Source organism: Dermacentor silvarum, chromosome 4 (assembly GCF_013339745.2).
Source record: "Dermacentor silvarum isolate Dsil-2018 chromosome 4, BIME_Dsil_1.4, whole genome shotgun sequence".
In the NCBI taxonomy this organism is placed as follows: Eukaryota; Metazoa; Arthropoda; class Arachnida; order Ixodida; family Ixodidae; genus Dermacentor; species Dermacentor silvarum.
The window spans coordinates 133,999,090-134,011,851 of NC_051157.2; the positions used below are offsets into that span (position 1 = coordinate 133,999,090).

The following is a 12,762-nucleotide window of genomic DNA, read 5'->3' on the forward strand; positions in this document are numbered from 1 at the left end:
TTTGGCAGCGTTAATATTTTTTCACTTGAACATTGCACGTCGAACATTGCGGGTTATGTCATCGCGTCTCCACCCACCACGCTAAGTTGGTCGTCAAAGCTTGCTCAAGGTAGCCAAATCTGACGAGAAAGAGACCCTGGAAAGGGACGCGGGGACATGCTCTGTTCAAATCAACCGGAAGTAAGCAACAATTGCGGCATGATGTTACTGCCAAGGAGACGGCACATAGCGATGGCCGCCAGGTGTAAAAGGTGAGGGCGAACGCCGTGGCTTGAGAGGAGGGTAATGATTAACTATCATACCTGTTTTATTGTAGCCCGCTGACACACAATGGTAGTGAGAAACTATTCTTTGAGCTATACCTCCTATGTCTAGGCATAACACGAAAACTGTTTCAGGGACCCTTTAAAGGTCAAAACGGAGAAGCAGCCAAAAGTACTCTCTCTGCTAGCAATTCTCTTGTGGCGAGAAGTAGCCTCAGTGTTTCGCTAAACACATGAAATATTGGGAGTGTTTTATGGTGTGTAGCCTACTAGTATTATTACCGGGGTATTCGTTTTTTGTTTCTGTTATAAACTTATTAGTTTTATGCCTTCAGAGTGTTTTTCACACATCATTTTTCCCCAGGATACTACCTGCTCCTAGACTCTCAAGACCAGTCTGACATACTGATAGGAAGTTTCCAGAGTGAGGCCCTTTCCTTAGGACCTGTTGTGTGCTTCCAGCTCTACTATCACATGAAGAACGGAAGTGAGTGTGGTGATCTCCTTATGCAGATTAAGTATTTCCAGTGGCGGATTGGTTAGCTCTTGAGCATCGGAAATACATGGTTTAGCTAGAATTTCCTTGCTTTGATTACTTTGCCTTATATTTAGCACGATGCACTTTTCTTCTTACGTTCATAAAAGGCTTGCTAGTTATTTGTGTGGTGTAGAATTAACTATTTAATTGGCAAGATAAGAAACACATGACGTAGAATGGTTTTATTGCTTTAGTTCTTCTTTGCATTGCTCAAATACACACATATTGAAATATGAAATGGTTTCTCTAGAGAGAGATACCACTTCATTGGGTACGACACCGCCTCTGCGCAAAGTTTCTCTAAAAACTAAGCGAGGTACAGTAGGTCAAAATTATTGTTGACCAGGTGGTGACAGGTAAATGTATGGCCCAAAACTAGTCTCTGGCACTTGCTTTGGCAAGATTAATGTGTGTTCTTGAGATATACCTTTATGAAGTTTAGAAATAATACCTTGCTAAAAAAGGAAAAAATCGCATTGGCCAGAATATGACCCCCACGTTCACAAAGAAGATAACGACGCACCCTTCAGGTTTTATGACGAATACAACTGCTGCTGCTCCCGGTCGGCATTTTATTGAATAACATTGGTGAGCAGGTACATAAGTAAAGGTAAATTGAAACGCACAGACTAATATTTGGAGTTGTGCCAGTTTTTGCAGATACTTTTGTTAGGTCAACAATATTGTTGAGCTGCCAGTTAAAGGTAAAACTGATGTACTGCAGGTAAAACTGCAGGTAAAAGTAGCAGTATTGATAAGACAAAGAACTCTATCATGTACTATTTGATATGCAAGATGAGACGACAGAGGAGGTTGAGCTCGTCCGGCCAAATGATGGTCGGCCCAGAAACAAACAATATATGCCAGCATATATTTGAAGAAATACAATCATTGTGGTAGATAAAAGGCTTGATGATAATATGGAATGTGCGACCGTAACATTAATGCGGATGCAATTTCAGAAAGAAGAAAGAGAGCGCGTGAAGGAGTGTTCACCCTCTTGAAATGGGCCCCGTCTGGTGTATGACTATAGACAGCAATGATGACGATCATGACAATAGAGCCGGTAATGAAACGATGATAAATGCTAAATTTGTATTGTTGTGGTTTACTTTCTCGCAGCGAGTGCATCCATTAACGTCACCTTCAATGATGCATCTGGCGTGCCAACTGGCCAGCAGACGACTGTCTATGCCACGGGACCTGCAGAGTGGACTTTGCTTTCCGTGGAGGGCGACAACCTGCCTCGCGTGTATTCGGTAGGTAAAAATGCAGTCAAGTGGTGACGATGCAGAACAACATAAAGAAAATATTCTGGTAATATAAACTGAAAAAGTGTGAGCTTTGTGCGCACTACAATTTCTGCGTCAATTCGCTTAGCACCTTCGAGGGCAAGAATTTTGGGAAATAGGGTTGCACAATGCTTAAACACTGAAGAAGCATTAATGACGCAACAACGTTCTCATTGTTGAAAGCGTAACGACACCTCGTTACGTTTTACAGCGGAGCTGTTATACGCTAGGTTATGGCTGATTGTGTGCGTAGGCAAAAAAGATGGCGGTCACCCCAGAGCTCACGACCGGCCCATCCCGGTGATAAAAACGGTGATAAGAGCGTATCGCCGGGTATGCCCCAGGTGCATTTGATCGCGAGAAGTTTCAAAACATATTGCGATAAACAAGTATCGTAATAAAAGACGTAAAACCGGACAAGACACTGTTTAGTAAGGTTGCGGTTTGACGTTACGGGCTCTACAGGCAAACCACGTAACCTTATCTCAGTTTGCTTCCACCCGTGAAATGGGTAGGCCGCGTGCGGTGAGGACTGCGGAAGAACAGTGCGTCTACGAAGAACACCGTCGTGAACAGAAGCGGGAATGTGCGCGGCGACGGTGGGCGGCACGTAATACGGACGAAGATCATGCAGAAAATGCCAAGCGTATGCACCTTTGGTTGTATCAACCCTACCGACTCCACTCCCATCGTAATTGTGGGCGATTTCAACCTTCACGTGTCTCGGCCAGACAGGTCACATACAGGTCCGCATGTCATCCACCTTCGCAGAGGGGATTGGCTCTGAATTTTTAATAAAACATTAGTTATTAGTTCAGCGCTTGTGTGTGTCTTCTTTGCCTACAGTCTGCGTTAACGTTACGCTGTTTATTTCCTTCATGTGTATGATGTACCAACTCGCCCAAATATACGTGTGCTCATAAATATCAAGTGCGAAGCGAAAAAGCATTGTTTAGGTAAATTGATGGTATAACAAAATTACAAGTACGCTGAGGAATCTTGAGACTGATAAATGTTTATGTTTGGTTCACCTTCATTGTGCTTCATACCCGTCAGTCTCACGATAATGAGCCATGGATTGCATAAGGTGAAAGAAGACCATGCCGCTTATTGTCATTGTTGATGCAAAGCATCAAATGGCCTATTGAGCGAGAAGGTCGGTGTCTGTCGTGTGGACAAGTGAAAAGCGGCCCCTAAATACACATTGGATATGACGCCACGCCAAGTTTGCGCCTCGACGGAGCAGATCGGCCGAAAGGCAACTACTGCAGCCGCGATTTGGCGCCAGCTGTTGCGTAAGGGGAGACGGCATCACCGCGACGCCACGTCAGTCTCGGTCTGGCTCTCGAAAGCCTTTGTTATCGGTGTGTTCCTTGCCCGCGCAAGCTCTCGCCTGCGTTCTAACTGCGCCTCGGTGAAATTAATGTATAGAAAAAAGTGAATAAATTCAAAAGGAAAGACCTTGGCAGACGTGAGTTTCGAAACTACGACTCCACGCTCAGTAGTCGACTGCCTTACCCACTGGGCGACACCAGTGCCTCGTAGATAGCAGGCCTGTGCACTATTTTTTTATGACTTCATGCTACCTGGAGCGAAATTTTCATTGCCAAGCCCGGCGTGACAAAGGCCGTGACGTCAAAATCACCGCGGCTTAGTCGGGAGCATCCGCGTTAGATTCTATGGCAATCGGGCAAGGAAGCATGACGTCATGGATCGAAGTGCGACGGTCTTGTGCTATCTAGGAAGCGTTGGCCAAACACCTCAACGCACTCGCTTGCCCGCTAAGAGTTTATAACTCGAAGAACCGCTCAGCGGTGTTCAATTGGACAATAATGCTTTCGCATTCACAACACATAACTACTTAGGTGTCCTCGTGTCCTTTACTTGGCTCTTTAGAAATATTGGGTTATATAAGAATAAAGGAGTAATGTATTTTATTGCGATAGCAATTATATGGACACTTCAACCGGATTTCTGCCGTCGGCGTCGCCGTCGCCGTGAGGTTCCGTATAGACTCTAAGGGCGATAAAATCGTCGCCGCGCGCCGTATGCGCGAGCGAAAGAGCGCGGGGGACGCCCGCTATCACGGAGGGCGAACTCCCCCGCGCGCTATCACGGAGAGCGAACGCACGGTGAAAAGCAAACGCGACCGTCGCCCGAAAGGTTGTGGGGGTATGGGAGGGAGGGAGGCGGGGCGGCGCTGTGCTCCGGCACCAAAGGCGTGTCTTGCCACTCAATCTCCCACGCGAAAGCAAGAAACGGGAAGAGGGGGGGGGGGGGGGCAGCTTCTCCACTGCCAACAACTTCTCCTTTGGCCGGCGGTGCCGGTCCCCCGCACCGTCTTTTATCTCCACACGGCTCTGACCTTTGTATGCGCTGTGCATTCGCCGCTCAGTTTCCGTTGAAGCTGATAGACCGCGCGAACCTAGCGTTTGCTGCCAGCGTTTTGACAGTCGTTGGCTGCGGTCATTCAGTGTGATCTATTCATGTTTGCTTGTGCGCGCTGACACCACGATTGTTAATTCAGTTAGTAAGCCAATGTGTCCAAGTTTATGCAGCCGATAAAACTACTATCCCTACTCCGAATAGCTCTCTACTAATTTGCTATCGCAATAGATGCTTCGCCTTTCGGGCGAAACTGCGACATTTTTTATGCTGCCTTTATTCAACCGGTTAACAGCATTTCGCAGAGCGCATTAAGGTTATAAAAATTTCATAAAGTTTTAGTTTCTTTTAAAGGCTATAAAAATATAAAGTTTTATGTGATGTGGGAGGATACGACAAGGAGGCATATTGCTGGCTCGGTAGGCCCTCGTGTATATTTAAGGCATCTTTACAAATGCAAAGTATTTTGCAGATTGAGATAGTAGATTTATTGTGACCCGTTAGAACCACTTGTGAACTTGGACACCAAGCCCATAACGAAACTTTTCTTCACATAGAATAAAATGTCGTTGTGGAGGTGTGCTATAACACCAGCTATACAGTGCCATGGGGTTTTTGTTTTTAACCATCACAAATTCACGAACCTACTTGTTGCATTTATTCTCGCTTCCGATGCTTCGAGTGTGATGTTACAAGGGACCGTGATGTTATATGCAGCCATAATTATATTAGGACGCGTGATGTTTCAAAGATACCAGGATGCCCAGCTGATAACTGCTTAGAGCAGCAAATCTGTTTTATTGTTGAAACGTTTTCACTTAGGCAAATCGAGAGAAAGCAGAAACCTAGAATTAAGGAGCAATGAAGAAACAAAAGATTAATGAATGGAGAGCTTACAAATGAGATCTTTTCAAATAGTTTCAAATCATTTTTAACTCAAGTTTGCTATCGTGTCGCCCTCTACAGCATCATGAGACTTATACTTCTAATAATGATTTTTTTGCAGACTTCAGAAAGTTATCAGCGTAATACTCGCTGTCATGCTTGTTCCTGCTAAATAACTGAGTGCATTGTAATTTGCGTTCGTTCATTTTTTGTGTTTAAAGTTCCAATTGCTTGCGGACGTGATTGTGATAGCAATTTATGTGGCTACATAGGTCTACCATTATTGTTGCATATTACTTGTTAAGAAATCAAGCCATTTTTAAAGAACTCTTCGCACACGAGGAGAATGAAGATTGAGACATGGTGTTTATCAGATGAGCATGGCTACTTAGGAGCACGTTTGCTCATCATGGCGTCTGCTTTTAATTCGGCGAGCATTCTTTCGAAACTTCACTCAGCTTACGGTCTGTCTGTCTGTCTGTCTGTCTGTCTGTCTGTCTGTCTGTCTGTCTGTCTGTCTGTCTGTCTGTCTGTCTGTCTGTCTGTCTGTCTGTCTGTCTGTCTGTCTGTCTGTCTGTCTGTCTGTCTGTCTGTCTGTCTGTCGGTCGGTCGGTCGGTCGGTCGGTCGGTCGGTCGGTCGGTCGGTCGGTCGGTCGGTCGGTCGGTCGGTCGGTCGGTCGGTCGGTCGGTCGGTCGGTCGGTCGGTCGGTCGGTCGGTCGGTCGGTCGGTCGGTCGGTCGGTCGGTCGGTCGGTCGGTCGGTCGGTCGGTCGGTCGGTCGGTCGGTCGGTCGGTCGGTCGGTCGGTCGGTCGGTCGGTCCGTCTGTCCGTGTGTAACCTTTTCTACGCCAACTTGACTCACTGGAATCGCGAGAGAGGAGCCCGGCCGATGTACATGCCTGATACCTGATGCGTTTCGATGGTGACAATGCTCATGTCACTACATTGCTTCAATGCTAATCGCATTACCGTCAACATTCATTTTAAGATGGTATCTGCGAAATTTTTTTGGGTGAACACTATTATACTTCAAGAGCTTTCCGGTGTCTGGCTGGCTATGTATCTGTGCGTCAAACTTTTTTTCCCGCCAGCTGGGGTAACTCTGGAGGCCATGATCTAATGGGTAGAACAGCGGATTGCTGTGTTGAAATAACCGCGTTTGAAGCGAACCGTCCGACCAATGTGTGTCACTGGGACTGTGACACTGGCTATGGGACGCTATTCAACTGACCTCTCTGACGCCAACTTGGGTCATTGGGTATGTTACACTGGGTATGTGCTGCTCTTAATGACATAATAATTGTCTTGGGCAGTAGAAATAAAATAACTATAACTAAAATTGAAAAGAAAACTAAGCCCCGCCTGGTGCACCTGAGCATCGCAGGCCGCTTCAATGACAAAAATCCGCCTTTTTTCTAGCATGAAGAGTCGTTACCTGCTTTGCATCTCTTTCAGTAACTGTCCCCTAGTCTTATTATAGCCTTTAGAATGATGTGACTTTTGTCATGGACTGGTTCTTGTCAAGGGAAAAGGCAGTAGTCACTTCTCTTTGAGATTGGCATTCCAACGCAGTTTCCTTGTCCTCTTTCAGGTTGTGATTACCGCCACTGCTGGAAAGTTTGCTGGTGATGTTGCTATTGATGACATCGACATGCGCCCGGGCAAGTGTGAAGGTGCACCAGACACAACATCCACTTCACAATCAAGTGAGCGTTCTCCCCTAACAACGATTGCTTTGGTGGACAGTTATTTTTGTTACTGGTGTCCTAGGCGAATGCTGAGTAGGAATTGTGTTCAGCATATTTTATATCTGAAAACTTTTTTATCGTTGAACCCTCAGAACTGTGTCAAATAAAGAATAAGACGCTTTTTGTGTAACGAGTCAGAGTGCATTCCTAATTTTCTAGGTGCGCGGCTCTTTAGTAAATGATGACTGTCTTTTCTTTGTGTTCCACACCGCACGCATGTCCACTACCCCCAGTGTGGTTATACCGGGTTCTCAGCGGGTACCTGCTTTGTCTACAGTTATTTTGTTCTGAAACATGTAAATTTATACTATTGGGCCCTTACCAGCACGAGGCTTGTGTTCATCGCAGTTGTGTCGCGAATCATGGATGCGTAGAACACATAGCTTATGCCAGCCAAAGCTCTTGGACAGTGTTGGTCTCGACATCCAGGTCATTTGAATCGTTATTTGGTATTGAGAGGGGTCCGCATTTCTTGTCACAAAACACGTGTGATTGAACGGAATAAGCAAAAGTTTAGTCGTTCATCTAAATGGATTTGAGGTCATTGGGAGCATATTACGTGGAGTATGGTACACTTGAGTATTGCTATAATCAATGTAAATGTGGTAGTAAAATCCCAGTGAGTTACTCTTGTTTAAGTCTTTTGTAAATATGCAAACGTGAAATTATAATAAATCTAATGCCACCCCTAAAGAAGTAGCAACATAAATTTACTAGCGCATTCAGTAACTCACGTTAAAGCGACTGTACAAATGTCTTTTTCAGTATTTGGGCTACCTAACGTTTGTAAATACGAAAAATAACTCTGCCTTGAGTTCTTATTGAGCATCGATATATATGCTCTATTTTCAAAATGCTTACTATAAATTATATTGTTCTATTTGTATCTTGAAAGGACTAATGGCATACAAATTCTTCTATAGAAGAGCTCTCACTAGCCACATTGAAGTTCCCAACAGTGGTCGAAATATTTAGACATGTCTCTGGATCTGACGAGAGGGTGACAACTGCAATAACTGCTGGTATAACTGCTGGAAATTAGTTCTTGCTCTAACGAAGACTATATGCCTTGTCGAAACGTTGGCTAATTATTATTGGACTCTTGTTGATCAGCCTCCATCTTCCTGTAGACCTCTGTCTTGCTTTGATAACCGTGTTGAAAAGTGTTGAAGCTATTGTGTTGCAAAAAAATTCATGTTTGAATGCACTGGTTTTAACGACAGCCATTTCTAGAGCTTGGCATACCTGCTGTGACATAATATAGTTGGCATGCCTGATGTGACATAATATATTTGGCACACATGCTGCGACATATCCTAGTGCAACATGTTCTTTTCTTTTTTCACAGCAACTACGACAACTGTAACAGAGGAGCCCTCCACAATGAGGAATACAGAAGCGTCAGCCACAGGCAATGATACTTTCTCTTTTCTTTTACCTTAGTCTAAGACGCATGCGAATCTATTAGCTATTGATGTCGCTTTTGATGTAGCTGTGCGACATAGTATGGAACTACAGCTTTCGCTAGGTATTTCTTCCTATATCTGGAGATTTGAGGGCTACCAAAATGACAAATATAGCTTATACAAAATATGGATCATCAGTAAAAGAAGTTTGTGAGTGTCACACACCCCGTGAACGAGGCGCCAACGCAGAGTCAAATTCCAAAGCCGACTTATCACCTTCCGCAAATAACCCCACGAAAGCAAGGACAATTAATAAGGGGCCCTCAGGTGCACCAGAGAGCGCCGGTTGTGGTCCAAAGACCGAGTCAGAGCCCATGGTTGTCAAAACACAACATAATATATTCTTCAGACAAGAAAATCACATACACGCATGCACACTTCGGCTAGACACATCACAATACAATTCAGATGGGTATGAACGAAACATTGGAAAATAATTAATGACAAGCACTAAGAGTCCAGCACGTAAAGTACAGAATGAATAGGAACACAAAGTGTCCAGTCGTATTCACCCGTGCAGGTCTTGAGCCGGACGATCTCGGCGTAGCTCGAGGCAAATCTCGTAGAAGTAACATTACAGTGTGGACGGCCCAAGCCGGGTCCGATGCCTGGATGGAGGAAGCCTTCCGGCGGGCGGCGACAACCGTGCACGAGTACGCCAAGTCGTGCGGACTGAGCTGCGCTCCCCAGAAATCGGAGCTGCTCATGATCCAACCGGGAAAACCAAAGAAGGAGCTGCTGTTGAACGTGATCATCACCATCGACAGAACCGCCATCAAGCCAACACAGCATATTAGGATTCTCGGCCTACTGCTTCAGAGCGACGGGAAGGCACACGCCGCCGTCACAAAGATCAAGACCACAACCGAACAGATACTTAGTATGCTTCGGAGGGTGTCTAACAGAAACCGAGGCCTTAAAGAGGACGACACCATGCGCTTGGTACGCGCGTTCGTCGTGTCGTTGGTTACCTACTCCGCCCCGTATCTCTAGCTGACGAAGGCGAATAGGGACACTCTAAACTCGATACTTCGTAAGGCAACGGAGCAAGCACTGGGCATGCCCATATACTCGTCCAAGCAAAGACTGCTAAACTTGGGCGCCCACAACACGGTGGAGGAGCTCATCGAAGCAGAACTCTATAATCAGAGAATCCGGCTCAGTCCCACGGAACGCGGAAGAGCCGTCCTACGGAAGATGGGATGGCAGATCGAGCCAGTACCTATCAAGGCGGCCCTTCCGGAAGACTGGAAGACGACTATTCAGACCAAACCTCTTCCTCGGAACATGACGCCGGGCAAGCACGACGAGAGGCGCACCGCGCTGGCCAAAGCCACGGCCAGAAGCTGGAAGAGAACCCTAGGGTCCTCTCTGCGGACGCCTCGCTCCGAAAACACAGTGACCGAGCAGCGGTGGTGGTTACGTCAAAAGACAGGCTGATCGTCAGCGCGTCCCTGAAGACAACAGGCCCCGCAGTTGCCGAAGAAGTGGCCGTGGCCCTCGCACTCGCGCAGCCGAGCGTGGACACCGTGGTCACCGACTCAAAGACAGCCTACGGAAGCTTCAGCAGGGGGGTAATCTCCTCCGCGGCCCGAGCCATTCTATCCAAGTGCAAGCCTCCGGGAAGAGCCATAGAGCTCCTGTGGGTCCTGGCTCACTCGCAGGTAGCAGGCAACACCATCGCCGGCTACCATGCCCGAGAAATGTCAATCTGGGCAAAGCACGAGCCGGAAGAGCTACCGCACCCGGTTACCAGCTTTCGGGGACATTACCCGGATCTACCGAGAGGAAAGGTGCAGACTGCCAGAACCGCACCCCAAACTCACCAGGCAACAACAGACCATCCTGCGTCGAGCGCAGGACGGGATCACTTGCGCATCCCGTACTGATGAACCGCATGTACCCTGGGGAACATGATACGCTCTGTCCTTTTTGTAAAAGGGCAAAAGGGCACCCTGCCGCACATCTTGGCCGAGTGCACAGAACCTAAGACCCCCCCTCCTCCCCTTTCCGCCAACACCCCCAATCCCCAACCCTTTGAGCGATGGGAGACATTGTTATCCAGCTCCGCCCTACCGATTCAGCTCGCACTGACGGACAGAAGCCAGGAGCTGCTGGGAACATATGGGTCCCGTAACTAGGGAACCACCCCGTTTAGTGCCTGTGTGCACCACCAATATATTTTGGGCCCAATAAAAGTTTATTCATCATCATTGTAGAAGGAACTTCTTCTGGAAATGCAGATGCTCGATGAACTCGTCGGTTAGCTTGCCGGGGGATCCCCTTCTTCCGCAGACGGTCGGTCTTCACGTCAAATCTCTTCACCGGCGTGATCTGATCCCCCTTCCGATTCCCGCACGGTGCTTTTATTGCCTTCGCCGGTGGTTCCTGAATCTTCGGTCGGAGTTCTGATCCCGTAGCATGAACAAAGACTGGGAATCTTTAGTCATTTCTCGCGTCTTCGACCGTGGCCGTCGGAGCGTCGTCGAGGAGGGTGGTGACTAATCCGTAGATGTACGCTCACGCTGTAGTACTCCCTCTCTTTATCTCGACTCGCCGGGTGAGAGGCATTATGGCGCGCGCGCTCTCTCTTTCTCTCGTTACCGTCGCCTTCACATATCTTGTCGTAGCTTCTAGACTCCACTGATCGCGACGGCTGTCTGTGGCATATGCGCTCTCTCCCTTTGTCGAAGCTACCGCGAGGCCGTCTTATTTCCTTGCTGGCTTGAGTGATGCGCTCTTTTGTGACAGCTGAGCCATAACTACAACACACCTTGAAAATAGTCGCAGTTTCGCAAGGAAGGCGAAGCATCTATTGCGATAGCAAAATAGTAGACAGCTATACGAAGTAATGATAGTAGTTTTATCGTCCGTATAAAGTTGTAAATATTCGCTTACTAACTAAATAATCAAACACGGTGTCACGCGCGCACAGGTAAACATAAGAACATCACGTTCAATGGCCCCGGAAACTCATCAAAACGCTGCAGTGAGACAGCGCGCCAGCAGCAGCGGGCAAATTGACCTTCGCGCAGTCTCTTGTCTCGCTTCAACGCGAACGTTGAAAGCACAGCGCATACGAAACTACCGGCACTCGGCTCATGTACTTGGTACCCATCGCAGATCGCTTTGAAGATGAGGCCTCCGTGGGCGCACACTTCGGCCACATAGCAGATCGTTTTCAAGATACGGTGCCCGCGCTGCAGCTCCAGTGAGCATCCGCAAGAGCAGAACGCACCCCCCACCCCACCGTCTTCATCACCTACTCCCGTGCCCGCAAGTGTACGAAGACCGCGCGCTTCTGGCCACCTTCCTCTCTCGCGTGCGCGAGATTAAGCCTGCAGTTGCTAGATCACCCTCGCAAGCTTTAACTCGCACACACAGCGTACGGCGCGCAGCGAAAGTTTGATCGCCGTTGGACTTTATACGGAACCTCACGGTGACGACGCAGACGACGGCGATGGCAAAAATGTGCTTGGAGTGTCCACGTAATTGCTATCACAATAACATTCAAGCTGTTACATGAAGAAACCACTAAAAAATGCCATTTTCTTGAAGCATGAAACATTTCGAAAGGCACTTATAATAGGTCCATTTTTAAAAAGCGGAAATCTTTCCATGTCACGATATATTGCAGCCCAATAAATTAATGGATTGATAAGTAAAATGTTGACTAAATAAATAATTGGGAAAAGCATCATGATCGTCATCTTTGTAAAAACAATTTTTCTTAGGGGAAGCACACTATAATCACTAAACGTGAACTATTGTTTAAACATAATAATGTTATTCATAAGCTAAGATTCCTCGCAGAGGCTTTACAATAGCTTGCTCTGTTTTTTCGTGAAATGTCATTATTTGAAGCGGTATGAGCCTTCTATAGGAGATGAAGCGCAATAGCCTGGGGACGGGAAGGGAAGCAGGAGAAAATTAGAATAACTTTAGACAAAAAGGACGCCAGTTCTACAGCAAACCTTTAATTTTATAGTATGCTTTCAACTAAGTACGCTACCTGGCATGCCTTTTGGAACATAATATACTTGGCATACATGCTGCGACGTACGCTAATGCAATCATGTTTTTTTTTTTGATGCAGCGACTATGACGGCAGTCCCAGAGGAGCCCTCCACCATCAGTACTTCTGAAGCGACAGTCACAGGTAATTATTCTTTCTTATTGCTTTAGC

General features: G+C 46.9%; 1 protein-coding gene across 1 annotated transcript in view; it reads left to right on the top strand.

Moving 5' to 3' along the window:
- LOC119448913 (MAM and LDL-receptor class A domain-containing protein 1-like) overlaps positions 1-12,762 on the top strand; it is an 85,141-nt gene that overhangs the window by 69,629 nt on the left and 2,750 nt on the right. The window contains exons 22-25 of the mRNA XM_049666101.1: positions 628-750; positions 1,924-2,060; positions 6,954-7,068; positions 12,673-12,735. Coding sequence (XP_049522058.1) covers positions 628-750; positions 1,924-2,060; positions 6,954-7,068; positions 12,673-12,735 — 438 coding nt within the window. The remainder of the gene's footprint in view (positions 1-627; positions 751-1,923; positions 2,061-6,953; positions 7,069-12,672; positions 12,736-12,762) is intronic.